Below are 25,294 nucleotides of genomic sequence, written 5' to 3' on the forward strand. Positions count from 1 at the left end.
TGTATATTTTCTCATGCCATGTCTCCGCAGATCGCCCAGGCCCTGATAGTTATGTGTCTGATTCTCAGGCCAGTGAAGAACTAGAAGAAATGGATTATGCTGGTACTCTCAGGAGAAAGCAAAGGGAAGACCCTTTTGCCCACTCTGCAGGGACACCAAGTCCTGTTCCCAGTGACCATGGAAACTTTATACCACTGAAGAAAGGAGGTGCCTGGACTGCAACCAAACCTGATAGTCAAGAAGGTTTCTTGGTGTAAAATGTAGATTAATATTTGGGAACTTTGTTCATGTAATCTGCCTTAAAAAATAACATACAAACTGTAGCCTGTTCACATAATCTCTTACATTCTCTGCTCATGTGTTTCCAATGGAGGTTGGAGCTGAGCATGGAAGGGTCAAATACATTCAGTCAGGACAATCGATATTAACTGTTATTTGTATTAGTCATAGGTTGGTAATATGATAGTTGCAGGTCTGAACTGATTTAACTATGGCTGCTTAAGTTATGCTCTTACTCATCTTTCCGTGGATAGTTTCACTATGCCTGGAGTCTTTCATTGTGGTAGGTATATTACTGCCATAGACTTCAAAGCTTATCCTCTCACACTTCACTCAGTAAAAAAAATTATCTGTACTAACAGGCTTCGTGTATATCTTTAAATTAAAAAATGTTAATTTTTTTCATAGACTTACATTTCTAGTTTAGTGATGTTTCATATTTTTGTAACTTGCTCTTTTCTTTTTATCATGTTATGACTGTCAGATAAGTTGTGAGTACCTTATAATGTTCCTGCAGAATCATGGAGTACATTCAACTTTGAAAGTCAAATTTATTGACTTTCATAATTGCATCTTTTGCAGTTATCTAAATTTTTAGAAGTAAAGTAGGATCTATCTTGCCACTTAATAATTTGTGAAACTTAAACCATGATCTTGCCTTTAGTACAATGTTTGTATCTGTTTATAATAACAATGTAAAGTTAATACATCATCCTACTGTAGAGAAGGCAGTCTCTTGTCAGTCTTTGTATTCCTTTCTCTGATAGCACTTACAGCAACAACAGACATAAGTCTTACAAGACTAACATGTAAACATGTTTCTAATCTTTACTTAATTTCAAGCAGAGGTTCAAGTGATGACACCGGACAACTAGTTTGGTATGTTTTGCTTTATCTCTTCAATGTCAGCATTGTTACACCATCAGTCAAACATTCAATTCCATGAATTTCACACAAGCTTAGCTTGCACACATAATTTGTTTTCTCTAGGTTTCCCTTTCTTATGCTGAGCATGAAACATGTCAGTGGATGATGGTGATAACAACTGCTGTGTTATTGCCAAGGCCAAGGTTGAAATCGTCATTTGAAAGGCTTATCTATCAATGGATAAGCATGTACTCAATAAATTCACTATCCATTTCCAGATCAATTACTACATTGATTACTTATATTGGTACTGTATATACCGGAATTCCAACTTAAACTGCTAGAATAAAGTTAGAAAGATGCCAGTTGGAATGATCATTGACATCCAGCTCTTTTCATTATTTCAATGCGTATAACTGTCCATGGATTACTTTCACTTACATTTGTGACAGTTGTCTTGATACTTTGCTTTTATGTTAATTGAAGCACAACTCATGACTGTTACAAGTCCCAACCATTCATGTCATTGTTTCCTTATATCTCTGTCTTAGCGAGGGATGACCCCTGTTAATTGTAGCACAACTCATGACTGTTACAAGCCCCAACCATTCATGTCATTGTTTCCTTATATCTCTGTCTTAGCGAGGGATGACCCCTGTTAATTGTAGCACAACTCATGACTGTTACAAGTCCCAACCATTCATGTCATTGTTTCCTTATATCTCTGTCTTAGCGAGGGATGACCCCTGTTAATTGTAGCACAACTCATTACTGTTACAAGTCCCAACCATTCATTGTTTCCTTATATCTCTGTCTTAGCGAGGGATGACCCCTGTTAATTGTAGCACAACTCATGACTGTTACAAGTCCCAACCATTCATTGTTTCCTTATATCTCTGTCTTAGCGAGGGATGACCCCTGTTAATTGTAGCACAACTCATGACTGTTACAAGTCCCAACCATTCATTGTTTCCTTACATCTCTGTCTTAGCGAGGGATGACCCCTGTTAATTGTAGCACAACTCATGACTTTTACAAGTCCCAACCATTCATGTCATTGTTTCCTTATATCTCTGTCTTAGCGAGGGATGACCCCTGTTAATTGTAGCACAACTCATGACTGTTACAAGTCCCAACCATTCATGTCATTGTTTCCTTATATCTCTGTCTTAGCGAGGGATGACCCCTGTTAATTGTAGCACAACTCATGACTGTTACAAGTCCCAACCATTCATTGTTTCCTTATATCTCTGTCTTAGCGAGGGATGACCCCTGTTAATTGTAGCACAACTCATGACTGTTACAAGTCCCAACCATTCATGTCATTGTTTCCTTATATCTCTGTCTTAGCGAGGGATGACCCCTGTTAATTGTAGCACAACTCATGACTGTTACAAGTCCCAACCATTCATTGTTTCCTTACATCTCTGTCTTAGCGAGGGATGACCCCTGTTAATTGTAGCACAACTCATGACTTTTACAAGTCCCAACCATTCATGTCATTGTTTCCTTATATCTCTGTCTTAGCGAGGGATGACCCCTAACGTCTCTTCAACTGCAGTTCGTATCCTTGTCTGCAAACTGCCTGCCTTGTCTTTCGTCAGTGCTTTATCACAAGATTGATAAACCATTCTATAACATCTGCTCTCTTTGCTAGGCTCCTCCTTCTGATGGAAAGTTTCTAGAAGATCAATTTGTTTGATGTCATCTCCAGCAATCCGTCGTACCAGTGAAAAGAATGTTTCCTCATCAAATTCACTGTTAGACCAAAAGCTGAGGTCATGCACATAGGATGGTGCATAAAGACTGAATGGTACTACAGGAAGGAGTGAATTGTCAAGGCTGCATAGCCTAGTCCACCATCGTATATCTGATGACCACAGCAATCTCATATCTTTAATTCCATACTTATTTATCACTATTTCCTCCAGGCAAACAGCCCCGACATAGCAGGTCTCAAACATCCAAAAACTGAATGAAATTGGTACCACAAAACCTTCATTTCTTATATGACCTTGCATCATACATATCTGGCTCCCAGAGGTACAGTTTGTGTCAGGATTTTGTGACATATCAATACTGCTTACTTTCAGCAAATTTACTTCTGCTGACATCGATATTGCATCTGCGAACTTTCTCATTTCTTGTTCCGCACAATCATTTGAATCGTGTTTTCGTGAAAGGTTGACTAGAAGGTAATGTTTAAGAGGATAGCAGACAGAACTAATAGTGCAATTCCTATGTAATGTGACAACTGTCCAAAATTGACTGTGTTTGGTCATAGCCCTGACACATGAATGAAGGCAGTGGTGTATAGGAGCATCCAACAGGAACAAAATGGAAGTATGCACATACTGGTTATTGGCCATGCAAGGGTCACAGCATGTAGTATGTGTTCTTGAGGGAGCACCCTCAATAGTGCATGTTTGATGTGGTTCTCCAGAGTTGCTGCTTACCCCTGATTGGTCAGGTGGTCTATTCACTATTTTAGTTTGATTATTCAATCCTTCACTGGGTAGGAAATCCACACTTCTCTTCTCTATGCCCCAGGAGTCAAGAAGGTTTTCGCATTCACCTTTATATAGACTCTCTCGTAATTCTTTGATCCTGGAAAACAATGAAACTTGATGACATAGCCACTTAATGTTGGAAGTGTACACCAATAATACATTTATCTGATTGAAAAAAACACATACAATAAAAGTCAGTTCCTGTAAAACTTTTAAGGATCAACTTTATCAAGCAACATGAATAATATCACAGAGATCACAGTTTTGTTTTGTCAGTGGCTGACAGTGTGACCAATCAAACGTTTTCAGCTCTACAAAAATGTCATGTACCTTACAAGCAGAAGAACATTAGCTCTGGTATTATTGAATGAAATTATACCAGATCTGGGGAAGGCAGTTATCTTATAAACACCATTACATTTAATTTCAAACCTGGTGACTATTTGTTACAAAGTTTATGTCTTTGAAGATCTGACAGCCATAATTGTGATCTACTTGTCAGTAGGATTCAACTTAGTACAGAGATACAACCAATCGTTTAAGTTTTCATTGCAGAAAGCTACATTATTTAAGATGAATATTCTTAAACACAAGTTTTTGTTTGGTTACTAATTTTGACAAGTTTTGACATCTATGAAGTGTTGCTCAAGATAACATTACCGTCCACAAATTAAGGTGTCCTTGATTTTTCATCAAATCAACAATTGGGGTTAGTAGCAATAAATTGATGATTACATACTAAACTTGGTAGAGCAGACACTTTTCTCATTTAAAATATGCAAATGGGAAACTTTCCAAATTTTTATGCTTCTCAACAATGTGAAATCAAATTGGACTAGTCAAGCAAACCAATTACATTGTATGTATGGAATGTAGTAAGTTTATCAGAGACAATACATGAAGCCAGCTTGCACTAGCTACCTTGTTATCTTCTCTGGTTGGTCTTCTACAGATGATGAGAGGTCATGCCTCTGAAACACATGTATCACTGCCCCAGATGTAATGAAAGACTTGTCTTGGCTCCTGAAATTTTCAAACAAATAAATGTGTCAATTTGCAAAATATTCTTTAATATAATATCAATATTGTTTTGTAATTAGCAAAAAAAATAACTAAGATGATAATTCACTGCAAAAAGGTGCAGGCCTAAACATATGTCTTCCTTATGACAAGAGGGTGAAAAGGTTAAACCATTCAAAGACGTCAAAAATCAGTACAGATCTACAGTATAGCAATGTAAATACACCTCTTCCAGTGATACCACAGAGTACAGATCTATAGCAATGTAAATACACCTTTTCCAGTGATACCACAGAGTACAGATCTATAGCAATGTAAATACACCTTTTCCAGTGATACCACAGAGTACAGATCTATAGCAAAGTAAAACCTCCTTTTCCAGTGACAGCACAGTGTACAGATCTATAGCAATGTAAATACACCTTTTCCAGTGATACCACAGAGTACAGATCTATAGCAATGTAAATACACCTTTTCCAGTGATACCACAGAGTACAGTTCTATAGCAATGTAAATACACCTTTTCCAGTGATACCACAGAGTACAGATCTATAGCAATGTAAATACACCTTTTCCAGTGCTACCACAGAGTACAGATCTATAGCAATGTAAATACACCTTTTTCCAGTGATACCACAGAGTACAGATCTATAGCAATGTAAATACACCTTTTCCAGTGATACCACAGAGTACAGATCTATAGCAAGTTAAATACACCTTTTCCAGTGATACCACAGAGTACAGATCTATAGCAATGTAAATACACCTTTTCCAGTGATACCACAGAGTACAGATCTATAGCAATGTAAATACACCTTTTCCAGTGATACCACAGAGTACAGATCTATAGCAATGTAAATACACCTTTTCCAGTGATACCACAGAGTACAGATCTATAGCAAAGTAAAACCTCCTTTTCCAGTGACAGCACAGTGTACAGATCTATAGCAATGTAAATACACCTTTTCCAGTGATACCACAGAGTACAGATCTATAGCAATGTAAATACACCTTTTCCAGTGATACCACAGAGTACAGTTCTATAGCAATGTAAATACACCTTTTCCAGTGATACCACAGAGTACAGATCTATAGCAATGTAAATACACCTTTTCCAGTGCTACCACAGAGTACAGATCTATAGCAATGTAAATACACCTTTTTCCAGTGATACCACAGAGTACAGATCTATAGCAATGTAAATACACCTTTTCCAGTGATACCACAGAGTACAGATCTATAGCAAGTTAAATACACCTTTTCCAGTGATACCACAGAGTACAGATCTATAGCAATGTAAATACACCTTTTCCAGTGATACCACAGAGTACAGATCTATAGCAATGTAAATACACCTTTTCCAGTGATACCACAGAGTACAGATCTATAGCAATGTAAATACACCTTTTCCAGTGATACCACAGAGTACAGATCTATAGCAAGTTAAATACACCTTTTCCAGTGATACCACAGAGTACAGATCTATAGCAATGTAAATACACCTTTTCCAGTGAAACCACAGAGTACAGATCTATAGCAATGTAAATACACCTTTTCCAGTGATACCACAGAGTACAGATCTATAGCAATGTAAATACACCTTTTCCAGTGATACCACAGAGTACAGATCTATAGCAATGTAAATACACCTTTTCCAGTGATACCACAGAGTACAGATCTATAGCAATGTAAATACACCTTTTCCAGTGATACCACAGAGTACAGATCTATAGCAATGTAAATACACCTTTTCCAGTGAAACCACAGAGTACAGATCTATAGCAATGTAAATACACCTTTTCCAGTGCTACCACAGAGTACAGATCTATAGCAATTTAAATACACCTTTTCCAGTGATACCACAGAGTACAGATCTATAGCAATGTAAATACACCTTTTCCAGTGATACCACAGAGTACAGATCTATAGCAATGTAAATACACCTTTTCCAGTGAAACCACAGAGTACAGATCTATAGCAATGTAAATACACCTTTTCCAGTGATACCACAGAGTACAGATCTATAGCAATGTAAATACACCTTTTCCAGTGATACCACAGAGTACAGATCTATAGCAATGTAAATACACCTTTTCCAGTGAAACCACAGAGTACAGATCTATAGCAATGTAAATACACCTTTTCCAGTGCTACCACAGAGTACAGATCTATAGCAATTTAAATACACCTTTTCCAGTGATACCACAGAGTACAGATCTATAGCAATGTAAATACACCTTTTCCAGTGATACCACAGAGTACAGATCTATAGCAATGTAAATACACCTTTTCCAGTGAAACCACAGAGTACAGATCTATAGCAATTTAAATACACCTTTTCCAGTGATACCACAGAGTACAGATCTATAGCAATGTAAATACACCTTTTCCAGTGATACCACAGAGTACAGATCTATAGCAATGTAAATACACCTTTTCCAGTGAAACCACAGAGTACAGATCTATAGCAATGTAAATACACCTTTTCCAGTGATACCACAGAGTACAGATCTATAGCAATGTAAATACACCTTTTCCAGTGATACCACAGAGTACAGATCTATAGCAATGTAAATACACCTTTTCCAGTGATACCACAGAGTACAGTTCTATAGCAATGTAAATACACCTTTTCCAGTGATACCACAGAGTACAGATCTATAGCAATGTAAATACACCTTTTCCAGTGATACCACAGAGTACAGATCTATAGCAATGTAAATACACCTTTTCCAGTGATACCACAGAGTACAGTTCTATAGCAATGTAAATACACCTTTTCCAGTGATACCACAGAGTACAGATCTATAGCAATGTAAATACACCTTTTCCAGTGATACCACAGAGTACAGATCTATAGCAATGTAAATACACCTTTTCCAGTGATACCACAGAGTACAGATCTATAGCAAGTTAAATACACCTTTTCCAGTGATACCACAGAGTACAGATCTATAGCAATGTAAATACACCTTTTCCAGTGCTACCACAGTGTACAGATCTATAGCAATGTAAATACACCTTTTCCAGTGCTACCACAGAGTACAGATCTATAGCAATTTAAATACACCTTTTCCAGTGATACCACAGTGCAAAGATCTATAGCAAAGTAAAACCTTTCCCAGTGCTACCACAGTGTACAGATCTATAGCAATGTAAATACACCTTTTCCATTGATACACAGTGTACAGATCTATAGCAATGTAAATACACCTTTTCCAGTGATACCACAGAGTACAGATCTATAGCAATGTAAATACACCTTTTCCAGTGATACCACAGTGCAAAGATCTACAGCAAAGTAAAACCTCCTTTTCCAGTGACAGCACAGTGTACAGATCTATAGCAATGTAAATACACCTTTTCCAGTGATACCACAGTGTACAGATCTATAGCAATGTAAATACACCTTTTCCAGTGATACCACAGAGTACAGATCTATAGCAATGTAAATACACCTTTTCCAGTGATACCACAGAGTACAGATCTATAGCAAGTTAAATACACCTTTTCCAGTGATACCACAGAGTACAGATCTATAGCAAGTTAAATACACCTTTTCCAGTGATACCACAGAGTACAGATCTATAGCAATTTAAATACACCTTTTCCAGTGCTACCACAGAGTACAGATCTATAGCAATGTAAATACACCTTTTCCAGTGATACCAGTGTACAGATCTATAGCAATGTAAATACACCTTTTCCAGTGATACCACAGAGTACAGTTCTATAGCAATGTAAATACACCTTTTCCAGTGATACCACAGAGTACAGATCTATAGCAAGTTAAATACACCTTTTCCAGTGATACCACAGAGTACAGATCTATAGCAAGTTAAATACACCTTTTCCAGTGATACCACAGAGTACAGATCTATAGCAATGTAAATACACCTTTTCCAGTGCTACCACAGAGTACAGATCTATAGCAATTTAAATACACCTTTTCCAGTGCTACCACAGAGTACAGATCTATAGCAATGTAAATACACCTTTTCCAGTGATACCAGTGTACAGATCTATAGCAATGTAAATACACCTTTTCCAGTGATACCACAGAGTACAGATCTATAGCAATGTAAATACACCTTTTCCAGTGATACCACAGAGTACAGATCTATAGCAAGTTAAATACACCTTTTCCAGTGATACCACAGAGTACAGATCTATAGCAAGTTAAATACACCTTTTCCAGTGATACCACAGAGTACAGATCTATAGCAATGTAAATACACCTTTTCCAGTGCTACCACAGAGTACAGATCTATAGCAATGTAAATACACCTTTTCCAGTGCTACCACAGAGTACAGATCTATAGCAATGTAAATACACCTTTTCCAGTGATACCACTGAGTACAGATCTATAAATTGTAAAACCTCCTTTCCCAGTGCTTAGAAACTGAAAAGAAGTATTGCTATGAAGATATCTTTTAAGTCTTCATGCTGTTTATGATGAATACAAGTCAGCTACATGCAACTAGACAAAATTCAAAAGTGGGGGGGAGGGGAGGGCATGAACCTTTATGGAAAGGTCAGAAGCAAATAAAGTATTTAAAGAGATGTGGCTGTTGTGTCCCAGGGTCATTGAAGTCAACTCTCCATGTTTAAGGTCTTCCCCAGAAAATTATATATCAAATGTTGCATTCTGAGGCATATTTAGACTATAAAGTTAGGTCTCAACACCAGGTTGTGCTTATAAACACAATTGCATTTTTGTGTGGGTTTGAAAGGGGTGGGTACACCAGGAGGAGTTCCCTGGCTGAATTTTGAAGTCTCCAAGTAGTCCTTTGTGACAGCATTAAAAATGATCATCAGTGTCATTCCATGGTTATCGAGTATGACTGCAATTTTTACACAAATACAATACAAATAACAGAAATAAAGATAATAATCATCAACACACAGGATAGTCAGAGACAACAATGTTATCCAGTGATTGTCTACTGTCATCAGCAAAGTAAATGTCTATCATAGTACATAGTAAAGCAAAACTGCATAAACCATCAACTAATTACCTATAGCCAGTATTCTTGTAAAGCTTCCATTCACTGACATCAAAAGGTGTTGTGTGTATTAAAATGAGATCACCATACGTTGCCATGGATACAATTTGCCATGAGTTGTGCCATTGTCGTTGAGGATAATCACTGGGTGTACCACCTTGACCATTACAGAGTGTCACCACCACTGCACCATTCTCTGTGAGTAACTGTGATGCACTTACAAGATAAAAAATGTACTCTTTGATTACAGCTGACTACAGGATGCTTATAAATGTACATAGGGTTATTCCATCATATCTACTGTATGAGTCAAACTCAGGATTTGAGTTTGCTCTGAAGACAAATAGGTTCATAGGTTAGCTGATAACTGAAAAGGGAAGTTATGGCAGCTTTGGGGGTTTTTAGCATTCATTTAAACAGACATGTTAGTTACCTGGTTGGTCTCAATAAAACAATACATTTCAGAGGAGTACAATCCTTCAAAGAGTGAACACATGTATACTCCTGGGGGAATGGGGCTTTAGCATTTCTACCAAGGTAGTACCATTTAGAGTAAGCCATTCCCTGGATATGAAGGTATTGCACTCTACCTCCTCCCCTCCCCCCACCCCTCCAATTTCAACAATATTCATCCTAGGAGTTTGTTTTGATGTTAGTTTGTAGTCATTACTAATATTGAACACATGGAAAGACCTATCACATATTTTATTCCACACTGTTGAACCTACCTCATAAAAAATCCTTTGAGGAGTTGCCTGTTTTTCTGAATGTTTCCTTTACCCCCTATGTGAGGAAACTGGAATATCATACAGTCAAACTCTTTTGTAGCCAATTGCAAATGCTGATGTAACTTAGTAGCATCAACTCCATACATTACTGTTGCACCTGTAATGAGCAGAATAGGAAGACAACTTTGCAACAACAAAAAATGAAACCAGGACACTGAAAATGGCACACAAAAGCAGCTCATTCTGAAATCTTGGATATTCAGGACTAGCAGTATAGCACAATCTTCAATTTGGTCAAATTTCCTATTAGAAATACAGATAATTTGTACCTACTCTAATAATCAATTTGCAGTGTCTTTACAATAAATGTAGTCATTAGTAGTAATTAGATGACAAAACAAATAACAGACTAGACTCATTTCAGACATCTTCAACCGCTGTCTGTATAACAAATTCTACATCAAAGCAAGATTTAAAAGACATTTTCTTCTTCTTATTTAAGTAATATCAAGCAGTGCTGTTCCCATCTGAAGTATTTAAAGATATGCTTTATTGGCTCCAATTATAGCATGCTATAGCTAGGAAAGTTTTGTGATTACGTAGTTGACCTGCCACGGTCGTAAATCGACCTCAGGCTTAACAATTAGCCTGCGTAGCTTCTTACAGTAACACCATTACCCTCTTTGTGTAAACACTGTGTGGAAATATGTTTATGTTAACAGTTTAGTTTAACATACAGCAAATGATCTTCAAATGGTCTGAGGAAAATGAGGATCACTATTGCAACCTCACTTTATTTCCTCTGAAAAATAAAAAATAAGCATTATGTATCCCTCTTCACACAACAATTATTTTGACATTCTGTAATCACCACTTCAAACTGAAACAAATATCATCTCGGGAAAACTTAGCTATTCGAATTGCAGGTGATACCAGAATTCAACATAAATGCTATATATACCTGCTCTCTCTAAATCCATAACATTTTGCAGTGTTCCTCCATATTTCTTCAAATTTAAATCCTGGTCTTCATAGCATGTTGTTACCATTCGAGTCACTCTTTGCAATTTTTGCTGAAGCATGTGGGAAAAAGAGAAATTACCCTCTCCCACTAGAAGAAGATGATCATACTGCTTCAAGATGTTTTCCATTATCTATTGATAAATAATATGTTGAAACAAAAGAAGTGTTCATAAAAAGGATGAAACATGTCAATGTCTGTAGACTTAAGAAGTCAAGCGGTAACATGTACAGGTATCTTGTCTCTGTAGCAACTTAAAACTGATCTGAACTGATGGTTCATGAGAATTTGCATTATTTGCTTTTGTCAATGACTGAGAAATAAAATAGTTGATGATTTACAGTCAAAAGTCACCATTTTGAAAAGTAGATACAAGTCCAAAATACATGAAAGAGAACAAACAATTAATAGCCAAGTTTCAGAAGGATTTCTGTCTAGTCACACAGCTACAAGAGATATCATGCACAGTATGAAAATCGCAAATTCTCATTGGTCAATCTTGTTAAATATCCTTATATTGAATAAACCTCCAAAACAGGTGTCCATTTGTCATCTGGAAAAAGTTGACAGTAGGTTAACTTAATCTATCTCTAAACAATCCAATTCTAGGTGACATTATAACCTCTTTTCCATTATCAAGTTGACCTGTCATTGATTCTCTGTATAAGTGTGCAGAATTGAAATATATCAGGATTTCTACTTTGCTCAGCCTAGCAAGCTGTTGTGTGTTTATACTGTATTATAATAAATCTTTGTATAAAAGTTAACTTTGAGGAGTATTTAAGCAGGTTTGTCCTAGATAACTTGACAAATACTTTTGGAAGACAAAGGGACATTTTGGTAGACAACTGGCACTGATAACGAGAGTCATTGCAAATTGTGTTCATTGTTAAACTCTCATGAACAGTAATAAATTATATTATTATAACAGAACAGCACCCCCCCCCCCCCTATCACCTCAGCCAACCGTTAGCATTACATCATCACTGGATGCAGCAACCACGGTGTCTACACTGCAGACATGTGCTTTGCTAACGCTAGCATAAAGCACGAAGGTCTCTTATTGGCAGGATCAAGTAGGGTTGAAATACATGGGTCCAAGGTAGAGCGAACGTCAAAGAGTGACTACTTAGGGGTATGCATAGATGATGAAATGACATTCGGTTGTCATATATCGAAGGCATTGAGTAAAGTGTATTACATGCTGTCCAGCTTGGCTTACGTAGTATCTTTCTTCAATGAAGGTGCAAAGGAGAGTGTTTTCCGTTCTTTCATCTTGCCACACATTATATGCTGTACCTGTCTGGTATCACTTCATTTCCGCTAAAGATAAATCCAGACTGATAAAAGTCCTTAAGTATGCATCACAAATACTGCATATCGACTATCAATCATTAAGAGAGAAAGTAAATGAAGCTGCTAGGAGAGACTTCGTCAGAATGACACAAAAAATCAGGAATGACGAAAAACACCCACTGCATGTCCCACTCATGAGTCATCTAGTGAAGTCAACCAGAACCCTCAGAAATCCAAATATCTTGCCCAAATATAGAATTCAACTGTAGAGAAATTCGTTCATATACCGTGCAGCAATGTTTATACAATTTGATAGTTTAGAACCTTTATTATAGTTTCAGTAATGACTGTTTCATTATTTTATGTTTAAACCATTTTACAATCTTATTTCTTTCACTTACCATTTACCATATCATTTGTTTAACCTTAACAAGAACTGTTTTTTGATGTACGACTATTTATAAATATTTTATATTTATACTGGTTTAAAATAAATCAAAATCGAAAATCAAAATCGATCTAAATATTGACCTTCTAAACGTTAACACTATTCCTGCAGTTAATGACTACCTTCCAACTAGAATTCCTGCAAACACAATATCTCTCATTGACCATATTTTCGTCCATTTGTCAGCTGATCTTTTCAGTGCAAACATTACCTCCGGCAACCTGTATTGTGACATAAGTGATCACTTACCAAACTTCTGTTTTATCAGCAATAAGTGTCAAAAACACACATAAGTTAAGACCCATGGTTAGATTATACAACAATAGAAGTTTTTATTACTTTGTTCAGTTAGTTGAATCTACTGACTTCTCGTATATATTCTCTTTCAAATGTTAACAGTGCCTATAACGCTTTTATTCTTAAAATTTGTACTTTACATGATGCCACTTTTCCTATTAAAGTTAAACTGTCTATAAAGAAGTTAAGGGATAAACCATGGGTTACAGTGGGTCTTAAAAGGTCAATTTGTCACAAAAATATTCTCTATCGTAAGTATATTGATCATATGTCACCTGAAAAAGGTGCAAATCTTGCAAAGTATAGATGCAGCCATAACAAATCTATTAGATATGCTAAGTCTTCCTATTACAGAAGTATTCTTGATGCCAATAAATTCTCTCCTCCAAAAACATGGGCTACACTAAACGAACTCCTTAATAGAACAAGAGCCCAAGGGCACTGTGGTTCCTTGCTTGGGGTATATGACAATACATATAATATTATCAAGCAAGATTGGGCTCAAATAGTCCTAGTAATTGTGGTCCTACATGTTCCCATAAAGTAACCAACACTATAGCCAACACTTTTGTGATCACAAAATGTGATCGGATTTTTGATCAAAAGGCACTTTTGAGATCTAAATATGGCATCGAAAATGTAAGAAATATATGAGACCTACAAGCGTGTCAACAGATATGATAACATTGGTGACCTCAGATGACATGACCTTTAAGTTTCAAAATGTTCCACCACCCCATTCACAACTTGTCCCAAAATATCAACCATGTCACACCTTGGCATTGAGATTTAATTGCATTAAATGTCTAAAAATTAACTTTGAACTTGTATACATAACTTCACACACAAAGGTCACCCGGAGGTCAACCAATTGACATTTTTGATCGGTGAGACCTAAATAGAGCATGACTGTAAAAATTCAAACATTATTTCTTTGCCCATTTTCTCCCCCCAAAATACTACTTTTTTAACATTAGCTGACCTTTGGTGACGTTGGATCACATGACCGTTAAGTTTGAAAATATTCCCCTATACCATTTGCAACTTGTCCAAAAAAACCAACCTTGTCACACCTTGGAACTGGGAGTTATTGCATTAAATGTATGAAAATTAACTTTGACCTCATATAACTTCGCACACGAAGGTCACACGGGGGTCAACCCATTGACATTTATGATCAGAAGGTACCTTTAACATCTGAAAATAGCATCGAAACTGTAAAAATCCACAAAACACGAAAAGGTCACCAGAGATCAAATTGAGGTCAAGGGTCACCCAGATGCAGGTCGACAATTGGATTACATTGAAGCAACTACCAACCCTAACGGACAATTTGTTCTCAAGTTATCGCAAAAATACTTGTTTTTTATCATTAATTGACCTTTGGTGACCTCGGATCACATGACCGTTAGGTTTGAAAACATTCCCCTATACCATTTGCAACTTGTCTCAAAATATCAACTGTGTAACACCTTGGCACTGGGAGTAATTACGCTAAATGTCTGAAAATTAACTTTGACCTCATATAACTTAACATACAAAGGTCACCTTGGGTCAACTATTGACATATTTGATTGATGAGACCTAAATAGAGCATCAAACTATACAAATTCAAACATTTTTTTCTTTGCCCATTTTCTACCCCCAAAATACTAGTTTTTGAACATTAATTGACCTTTGGTTACCTCGGATCACATGACCGTTAAGTTTGAAAATATTCCCCTATACCATTTCCAACTTGTCCAAAAATATCAACCATGTCACACCTTGGAACTGGGAGTTGTTGCATTAAATGTCTGAAAATTAACTTTGACCTCATATAACTTCGCACACGAAGGTCACACGGGTGTCAACCAATTGACATTTTTGATTGGAAGGTACCTTTGATATCCAAATCTAGCATCAAAACCAAACATTTTCTTTTTTGCTCGTTTCCTCCCAAAATAAGCACATTTTTTCTAATGTGACCTTTGACCTTTTGACCTTGGTTTCAGATGTAGTTTAATCTCCTGATTCCAAAAAACAAAACGACAAGTCTGTACAACCATCCTAACTCCGACTGAAAAACTTTGACCCCATATAACTTCGCACATAAAGGTCACACGGGGTCAACCTATTGACATTTATGATCAGAAGGTACCTTTGACATCTAAAAATAGCATCAAAACTGTAAAAATCCCCCAAAACACGTAAAGGTCACCAGAGGTCAAATTGAGGTCAAGGGTCACCCAGATGCGGGTCGACAATTGGATAACATTAAAGCAACTCCCAACCCTAACGGACATTTCGTTCTCAAGTTATCGCAAAAATACTAGTTTTTTATCATTAATTGACCTTTGTTGACCTTCGATCACATTACCGTTAAGTTTGGAAACGATCCCTTACCCCATTCACAACTACTCCCAAAATATCAACCATGTCGGACCCTGACAATGGGAGTTATTGCTGTTTTTAATATATTGGTTTTTGGCATCTAACTGACCTTTGGTGACCTTTGCGGGCACCAAAAACAATAGGGATCTTCCTCTCACTATGGGCTATCCACCCAACAAGTTTGATCATGATACATCATTTCCTTATTGAGATATCGTGTACACAAGCCAAGCGTCACATACACACACACACACACGCACACGCGTACATGTTTGCGTTTCATTCAGACCGAGGACCCCATTGTATTTCCCATTGTTCAAATCCACGTACCCTAACTTTAACAATACCCCATACAATAGAATTCTTCCGAGGACGTGGTGATTCTTTAGAAATCACAACCGAGGACCTGAAATTCTTTTGTTCAAGTCCTCGGTTAGATAGCAAAACAAACGCACACACACACACACACACACACACACGCCAAGTTGAACGCATAGGTTCCTTGCTTTGCAAAAAGCAAGGAACCAAAAAGGAAGAGTAGTCCAGTATTTAATATAGGCCATCAGCTGAAGCTCAAAATGTGGCTGTAAAATCAGTTTCGTTCCAGCAACACCGGGTCTAGATTTTTAATGCATTTTGGGGTAGTTTAATGCATCACAAACATTATATCAAAAGTTCTCCAAAAGATTTCCTGCAGTATTTTTGTAAGAAACCCTTGAAATTGGGTATGTTATGTAGACATTACGTGCTACGATGCAATGTATTAGGAACACATGTGCTAACGTTAGATTTGGTACAGTGGTGCATACATACCACTATATGTTAAATTACGACTGATATATTTTTTTTGTATAATAGTTGGGTCAGGGTTACAAGAATGGTGGAAGAGGATTCTGGTCTAAGGGTCAGTGAGGGTTGTTTTCAGACATTACAAGTTGTGCCCCCCCCCCTCCATTTTCGCCAAAATGGTAAAAAATCACATTTTCAACTTTGAAATATGAAATACAATTTTTGCACATTATAACTTAAGGGTTTTAATTATAAAAATGTACCACTTTTAATAAACTCAGATATAATGCTTTGTAATAAATCAAATATTTTTAGATTTTCCCCCTATGTTATGAATGCATTTCGTCTGTGCATGTATGCGTAAATATACACATACAATGAAAAGTTCCTCTCCATAATTGTTACACTCCCCATCCAAACTGTTTTACAAATGCGACCCCCTCCCCCTCTACTTTACATGTAGCTAAATCCCTAGTTACAATGAGATGTACCAATGCCCCAAGACCAGTGAGCTATTTCTTTTGTATAAATCAATATATAAGTTGGCACACTAAGACGTCATGGCATATCGTAGATGTGAAATAAAGTTATAGTCGGTATATATCCGTTACCTTAGTACTCTTTCTACAGTCTCCTGCAAAACTAGGTACTTTCTCCTTGTTACTGAAACGACATGTTTATAATTCGTATTACTGCAAAAAGAGTTTCCAAGGGAGCTAACGCATAAAAGAAAAGATCGACAAGGTTTCGAATGGTATTTTGAATAATAATAGTTCTATATTCTACAAATAATATGAATAATAAAGGTGAATGGTACAAATAAGTGAATAACAAAGACAGTTAACTTAAGCCCCAGATATAAAGAAATAATGTATCTATTAAGACTGGGTCGATACACTCAATGGTGTAGTAGAGCTGGGCCTTTGCGATGATTCAAGATACAGGTTCTTCATCAAAAGGCGCGGCGCAGAATTAATAAGTGATTAAAGTTCATCCAAGGACAGTTGTACTAGTCTTAACAGTATCCACTTCAATTCACTGCATGGAAGTCAGATATGGTATGGAAAAGGGAAAGTCTATTCCGTAGTAGAGGTGAAGATAATTAGATGAAATAAAAGTCACTAAAGACTTGAATATCCTTCAGTCAAAACTTGAACAGATGCACAGAACATATTAACAATATGAATAAAACAGGTAACGAAATGTTACGGCAAACAATAAAGAACCGTGATATTGGAACAGGGTCAGGGTCGATGGTTCCCCAACAACAGTATATAAACCTTTGACTGGTTTCAGGACGCGGTATTTGCGTCATCGTCATCAGTAAATGTAGTTGTGAATATGCAAGAGGTAAAGCATGCCCATAACACCCTCCTCCCCCCTCCCATCCCCTCTAAAAAAAAAGTGTGATTTGAAGAAAATGTGGATATTTATCAAAGGTGTCTGGTTGGTAGGGTAATCTACGTAAAACTACTAATAGCTAAAATGAATATATGAATAAGATCATGTTTACTGGTTCCTTTAAACTCTGGGGAACAAAATAATGACAACATGACTTTGAAAAAGTTAACCCTCTTCACAAACTTCAAACTTGATTAAAATTTCAGACTAAGATATCGAGATTTAACACCATCACAGTTCATCCTCCAAATCATCTTCCCCTGCATCAACAATCTCAACATCTTCTTGGAAGTTGCTGCAATTTCTATATTTACATAGGTCTGTACACGGTAGTTGTGCATTCATTCAGGAACATCTTCCTTTAAGACATTTGCCGACTCTACAGCTACTGCTGACACACTGAAGCAAAACATCTGGGTCAGGTGGCTTCGTCATCCAAGTGATTATAAGGTCATCATTTTCAAGTTTACATCCATGTCCCTCTGGTGAGAGTGCATCAATCCTTGGCTGCAATGCCCTACTGTGAATAGCAGCCTGGTTCGTGCAGCGCTTAACATGCTGGATCAGAGCATCTTTTGTTGGTGGTAAACTCTGCTCTGAGGAGGAGATGAACAGAACACCTTGTACCATGGTAGATCCACCCCTGAACACTCAATGAACCACACATTGAGAGAGTACTTTACCTTTCAATATCTGTATGTCTTCCTTGTCAAGAATTGTATCTAGTTTCTTCAACATAGAGAGTGGTACCTCACTTCAATGGCAACACGGTCTTTTCCTCTAATATTCATAAAATCTGGGCTCATCTTTTTCCCGCTCTGCTGCTTGTCGAAGCAATACCTTAATAAAATGAAATAAAAAAAGCAAATTGTTTTGCATTTTCTGTTGATCAAAATGTAAGTTTGAACAAATAAGAACTAAGACAATTTTATTTATATACCATGTGATCTGCTCATTATCTATGGACAAACAAAGACACATTCAAATTTTGCAAACCAGTGTCATGCAAAAAAGAATTAAAACAGGCTTTTTTTGACAGTACAGTACATTATCTCTTAATGTTATGGTTTAAATTATACAATGGTAGATTATATCTGTTACTAATAATAAAGGAGACAGATACTTGTTCATTTTGGTAAAGCTAGACAGGCTGACCATAAGACCTTGCAAACCTAACCATATTGCACCTTTGTTACACTTATTTTTCTAACTAATATAATATCTCTATCATTCAAATAAAGGGCCACAGTAAGAAAACTATGAAGCCTGTATTTAACACTTAGGTTAGTGCCCCAGATGGAGAATTTGAAACAAATTTCCGTTCCTACCACCTTATAACAAAACAAATCAGATGACGATGCCACTAAGTAATTATATTATGTTCAAGTCCAACACTGTGCCCTTTGACTTGGATTCTATCCCTTAAGAGCTACTGATCTTGCATTATGCAACTTCTCTAAACACTTCAACTATGCCACAGAAGTACAAGTAGAGTCGTGTAGTATGCTTAGGCTTACTGTACCTCCATCGAAAGTCTCTGCCTGCTGCAGCTTGTCCCGTTTGCAACGCCTAGTAATGTATTGTTTCTTTTCCCACATATAATAAATTGAACAGGCAATACACCAGAGCTTCTGCTTGGTTTCCTCGATCTTTTCAGTCAATTCTTCGTTTAAAATCATATGGGGTCTCCTCTGGAACTGTCCGTTTTCTTGCAGCAATGTGCTTGCTATCAATGAACCGCCTGTAACACTTATCGTGGAACCCCATCATACTATGCTGTTGAACACACGCTTGATCGTAGTAGGCCATGGAGTAATCAGTAGTACGGCGATATCACTGTCTCCGCCGCTGAGATTAAGCCAATCTTTAGCGCAGGAAGTAACTTTATTCCATCGTTTATTCGTCAATGCCTTGAATGCTTCAAATTTTACAGATTCAATGTGCACTGAGCACTGTAGATTTCCGTGTGTCGGAGACTGACTAGCGCCCGTGGGAGCCGCCATGTTTGTTGTTTTCTACAAAGATTGCACACAGAACTCATGGCTCATTGGACAATTCATATCACATGGTACAGATATCTCACTGGCGCACAACTTTTGAACGTAAAACGGCAGGTTTCTTAACATACGCAATAAAAAATATAGTTCGATCTTTCGAGCGGAATTGCAAAAAAACTGCAGGAAAGTACATGGAGAACTTTTGGATCATTAATCTTAGTTAATTTATGTATTCAATGCTGTAGAGAAATTTTAGACCCGCAGTTGCTGGAACGAAACAAGCGAATTTCGACCTTCAGCTGATGGCCTAATACCATTGTTCACAACAATAAAGACATTTATAAGTGATGCCGCTGGTATCGCCAAGGCTTTTAACGACTACTTCACAAATATACTGTAGGGAAAGAACTTGAAGAAAATATTCACTGCAACTCTGACGCTGACCAGTGTATGGATACTGGTTCGCCGCCATTTTTCTTTCACCTGTTAGAAGAAATACTCAAAGGGATCAACTCTTTGAAAGATGAAAGATGTTAAATCTCCCGGATGGAATTCAACTCCCAATGTCTTGAAATCAGTTTCTCATGTCATTGTCCCCATTCAATCGGGTACACGTTGTCAGTCCGACACGTTTTCAGTCTGAAAATAAGATCCATGTTTTTAATCCGAAGAAACAAGTTGTCAGTGGGACAGTTTTCAGTCCGAAAATAAAATACAAGTTTTTAGTCAAAAAAAAACAAGTTTTCAGTCCGACACATTCTCAGTCCGAAAATAAAATCCACATTCTCAGTCGGAGCTTAAATATATACTGTTTGTTATATATATAGGCCTATATATTATTAAATTATCATATATATGTACAGTATACAGTATATATATATATATATATATTGATATATATATATATATATATATTGATATATATATATATATATATATCATATGACTCATAATTGACAAATAAGGAGTAAAGTTTTAGAAAATATATTGAGACCATCGTCGGCAATACTTAGCAGTCGAATGAAAAGTAAAAAATGTAATACAATGAAAGTATGACGCTAGATAAGTGTAAGTTGCATTGATGGAATTAGAACCAAATACACCATGACTATACAGGAAGCAGATTAAGGAGCAAAGAACGGATTACATATTTGTAGAACTGATAGTTGTTAAGGGGTCCCAAGTCTTTGTTGAGGCCAGTGATGTGAGACTTAATACGAAAGATTCAATCGATTTCTTTACTAGCAGTTCGGGCTGTCCCCGTTTATTGGTGATATTATGGCATTAAAACTGCATGCTTTCATTCCCCAACTGAAAACGTGTATATCATTTTCCGACTGAAAACGTGTATTTCATTTTCGGACTGAAAACGTGTATTTCATTTTCAGACTGAAAACGTGTATTTCATTTTCGGACTGAAAACGTGTATTTCATTTTCGGACTGAAAACGTGTATTTCATTTTCGGACTGAAAACTTGTCGGACTGAAAACTTGTCGGACTGAGGGGTGTACCCCATTCAATCATGTGCTCTCCTCTGGTATCTACCCCATGGCCTTAAAATAGCTAAAATTGTCTCGATCATTAAAAAGGGTGATCACAAACTTCCTGAAAACTATAGTATCGCCCTATTGGCTTATTACCCTGTTTCAACAAATCACTTGAAAGAATAATTGAAAAACGTTTTGTGAATATTGGGATAAGAGTGATATCCTCTCTGATTTTCAGTTTGGTTTCAGGAAAGGTCATGACCCTAATCATGCTATTCTTGAAATGTTACATTGTATTCTTTCATACTTGGACAAGGGCGAAAATGTTCTTAGATCTGAAGAAGGCGTTTGATACTGTCGATCATAAAATTCTCCTTAAAAAGCTTTATGCACACGGCATTCGAGGAAAAGCATACAGTGTATGATGTCATGTCCAGCTACCTATCCAATAGAAGACAGTGTATGTATGTTAATGGTATTTTATCCGACCGGTGTATTCTTAATACTGGCGTTCCTCAGGGGTCAGTGTTGGGACCATTGTTATTTCTTATTTATGTGAACTATATTAGAACGTATAGTTCCTAAAGATCCTTTGAGGCTCTTTGCTGACGACACGAACGTGCTTGTCATGGATGACACAAATTGTGTAAACCTTCAGTCCGAGGCCAAAGCGACTATAGGGAAACTAAAATACTAGTTTGACACAAACAGACTTGTACACTACACCTTGGTAAAACCAATTATACAGTATTTCACTGTAGAGCATGATTTTCATCCCTGCCCAGATTCCTTTACTCTTAATAATACTCAGATCTGTAGAACAACTCAAGTGCCAAATACTTGGGGGTTCTTATTGATGATAAACTGACCTTCAAGCCATATATAGATGACAATTGCAACAGCCTTATCAAGTACACAGGCATTTTCTATCGCCTTAGATGTTCACTTCCACTCACCGTCGCTGTCCAGATATACTATGCACTAGTCTATGCTAGGATATCATACGGTGTGGAAACCTCAAAGTCAACGATGTTCATATTTTCAAAATGTGTACTTTTGCTTACAAATACGTTAACAATGCACTGCCTCGTGTCTTTCGAAACACCCAAGAATTGGGTCAGAATCCCAAACATCACAAGAACAAATGTACTATTCTCTGTTACTAGACACCGCTCTAAACATGGAAAGTTTGTGCTAAACAATTACTGTTGTAAAATAACTGGTATTAGACTTTTAAAATCATGTGCTTCATTTAGGTATCAAAGAGTATAAATCTAACTTCCAAGTACCATGATTCATATTATTGTCAATTTTGTTTTGTAAATTCTGTTTTCCTTTTTTTACTTAGTTCTCTTATTTTCTATCTTTTTCTTTACCTGGGTTACTATCTTAGATAAACATTTTATGTTTTTTCTAGCATCCTGTATAGCAAAGGCTTCATATTTGACGCACCTCCGTAATTGACGCACCTTCAACTATTACTAGAAACGATACAGCAGGCCACCTAACCTTTTTGCAGTCAAGCAGAATTACATATTTCATGAGTTTGAATCCATTTCAGCTATTTGCTGACCAAATTGTGGTACAGTATTTTTTAAGCTTTTAACACCCTCCCCCAGTTTTGCACATTTTTTGGGCATTTGGAAATAACAACATTACCTCAATATGATAACACCACTCTCTGGGACCTGACCTGTCTGAGCTTAGAGGCTCAGCTCATAGCAAACAGCATCTAAACTCAATGGATGTATACTAAGGCCTACACTACAGTTATCTTATGACGAATGTGTCAATTTAGGGGTATGAAAGATCTTGACAGGGCAGACAATTTGTGGTCAAATTCTGCTCAATTTTACGGTGCATAAGCACAGAACCTTCAATATTTTGAGATCATAACATTTCTGAGGAACTACATATGAAAAACACATATATACATTGGATTTTTCCTTGATAGACATCGTTGATCAAATCCTTGAGTGCGTCAATTATGAGCCCACCATGCTATTAACCGAAGAATTGGTATAACCAACGGTGCTCTCAACACACTGTCGAGCATTTTCAAAAGCAAAAACATAAGCCGGAACATTAAGCTTAGGATTTTTGAGACTTTATTTCGAAGGCCCTTGATCGCAAAATTGACACTTTTCAAAGGAGACTACTTCGAAATATTCTCAACATTAGATGGACCAATCATAATTTGTTATCAAATGATGAGCTCTACAACGAAACCAAACAAACACCTTGGTCATCCATAGTTGCACATAGAAGATTGAGATTTTTCGGTCATGTAGCAAGACTCCAGGAGGACGCTCCAGCAAAGGTTGCTGAGACGTACTGCTTAACCAGTATATATTATATACCATTACTGCACTGTTTTTGTATGTCTATGTATATGCGAAATATATTAACTGAACTGAACACGGTAACATACATTCAAGAGACAATTCTCAACAATATTACTCACCAGCTCTGATCATGTCATCCTAGTTTGTTACAACCAGTCCTAATCGTTACTTCGTAACGCTATATAGCCTTATCGACAGCATGGGTACCGATTCTGCTAATTTTGATAAATATGATTATTGAGTGACCAGAGTAGATAATAAATTTTGCTATGCCCGTTTTCAATTTTGTCAGACACAGTATAGTATGGAACGCGAAAAGGGCAACCTTATTTCGTTGTCTAAACTAAGTTTGTTGCTGTCTAAACTAAAGTTGTTGCTGCTGTTTTTACCATGTTGTTGCCTAAACTTGCGCTGTTATCTAAACTTACGTTGTTGCCTAAACTTACGTTGTTGTCTAAACTTTTGTTGTTGCCTAAACTTCCGTTGTCGCCTGAACTTTTGTTGCTGCCTAAACTTAAGTTGTGGCCGTGGCTATTCTTACAACGAGTCGTAACAATTATTTATAAACTATTCTTACGACAAAGGCAAATTCAAGCGCAGTAAAGTAAATAAAGCAACTGCGCATGTAGTAGGGGTAACCCTAACCCTAAACATAACCCTAAACCTCAATCCTAACCCTAACCCTTACCCTAACCCTAACCGGAAATTATTGTTTCTCCTCGTCGTAAAAATAGTACTCCTGGTCATGTAAATAGCAACTGCGCATGCGTAGTCGGGAATTATTCTTACGACTAGTCGTAACAATAGCCACTTTGTTAAGTTGTTGCCTAAATTTCCGTTGTTGTCTAAACTTTCGTTGTCGTCTAAACTTTCGTTGTTGTCTAAACTTTCGTTGTCTAAACTTCCGTTGTTGTCTAAACTTTCGTGGTTGTCTAAACTTCCGTTGTTGTCTAAACTTACGTTCATTCATACTTAGTAAAGATTCCTAAATCCTATTGGTCCATTCAGGTCAGCTGACCGTAGTTAATCCTGTGAGTAACGCACAGTAAAATTACGGGGCATCACTTTAATAAATCTTTGGTTATATGTAACCAAAAAGAGAGTAGCGCTTCACAGAAGGCAGTACAGTGTTGCTGGCCCTAACTCACTCTGGCATATTGATGGAAAGTTGGAAACCATAAATTAATAAGGTAGGCCTACATCCAATATACATTTAGGAAGTTGACATAAAGCATACATGCTTAACATATAATTTGAGGCCACCCACATGTTAGAAGATGTGTGAAAATGGTGATTTAAAAAAAAAAAAATTCAAGTTCTTGAATCTTGAATATTAAGCAACGGCTGATATTGCATGGAGGCAGACACAGAATTTCAATCCTATAACAATCGACAGTAATGATATTATCATATGTGCAGTACACAAAT

The 25,294-nt window shown here is 36.9% G+C and overlaps 2 protein-coding genes and 1 long non-coding RNA gene across 14 annotated transcripts in view; 1 reads left to right on the top strand and 2 right to left on the bottom strand.

Annotated features, from left to right (window-relative positions):
• LOC139977648 (nephrin-like) overlaps nt 1-2,425 on the top strand; it is an 81,345-nt gene extending 78,920 nt beyond the window's left edge. For all 6 annotated transcript variants that reach the window (XM_071987119.1, XM_071987114.1, XM_071987115.1 and 3 more), the window contains one exon: nt 31-2,425. In XM_071987119.1, coding sequence (XP_071843220.1) covers nt 31-257 — 227 coding nt within the window. In that variant the 3' untranslated portion in view covers nt 258-2,425. The remainder of the gene's footprint in view (nt 1-30) is intronic.
• LOC139977650 (ferredoxin-fold anticodon-binding domain-containing protein 1-like) overlaps nt 1,269-25,294 on the bottom strand; it is a 33,617-nt gene continuing 9,591 nt past the window's right edge. For 2 of the 6 annotated variants that reach the window (XM_071987127.1, XM_071987126.1), the window contains 5 exons: nt 11,373-11,565; nt 10,412-10,568; nt 9,696-9,899; nt 4,578-4,679; nt 1,269-3,753 (listed from right to left, as the gene is read on the bottom strand). In XM_071987127.1, the coding sequence (XP_071843228.1) occupies nt 2,670-3,753; nt 4,578-4,679; nt 9,696-9,899; nt 10,412-10,568; nt 11,373-11,562 (1,737 nt within the window). In that variant the 5' untranslated portion in view covers nt 11,563-11,565 and the 3' untranslated portion in view covers nt 1,269-2,669. Of the gene's footprint in view, nt 3,754-4,577; nt 4,680-9,695; nt 9,900-10,411; nt 10,569-11,372; nt 11,566-23,761; nt 23,830-23,985; nt 24,250-24,312; nt 24,381-24,681; nt 24,971-25,294 lie in introns of those variants that run through there. The other 4 variants (XM_071987121.1, XM_071987123.1, XM_071987125.1 and 1 more) reach the window with 4 other exon arrangements.
• On the bottom strand, nt 18,168-20,353 carry LOC139977069 (uncharacterized). Of its 2 annotated transcripts, none has more exons than XR_011796414.1 (3): nt 19,559-20,353; nt 18,720-18,876; nt 18,168-18,627 (listed from the first exon to the last, which is right to left on the bottom strand). It is a non-coding gene; the product is annotated as an uncharacterized lncRNA (long non-coding RNA). The 2 variants fall into 2 exon arrangements; XR_011796413.1 differs by having other exon boundaries at nt 18,168-18,632.

The sequence above is a fragment of the Apostichopus japonicus genome, chromosome 12 (assembly GCF_037975245.1).
Source record: "Apostichopus japonicus isolate 1M-3 chromosome 12, ASM3797524v1, whole genome shotgun sequence".
Lineage (NCBI taxonomy): Eukaryota > Metazoa > Echinodermata > Holothuroidea > Aspidochirotida > Stichopodidae > Apostichopus > Apostichopus japonicus.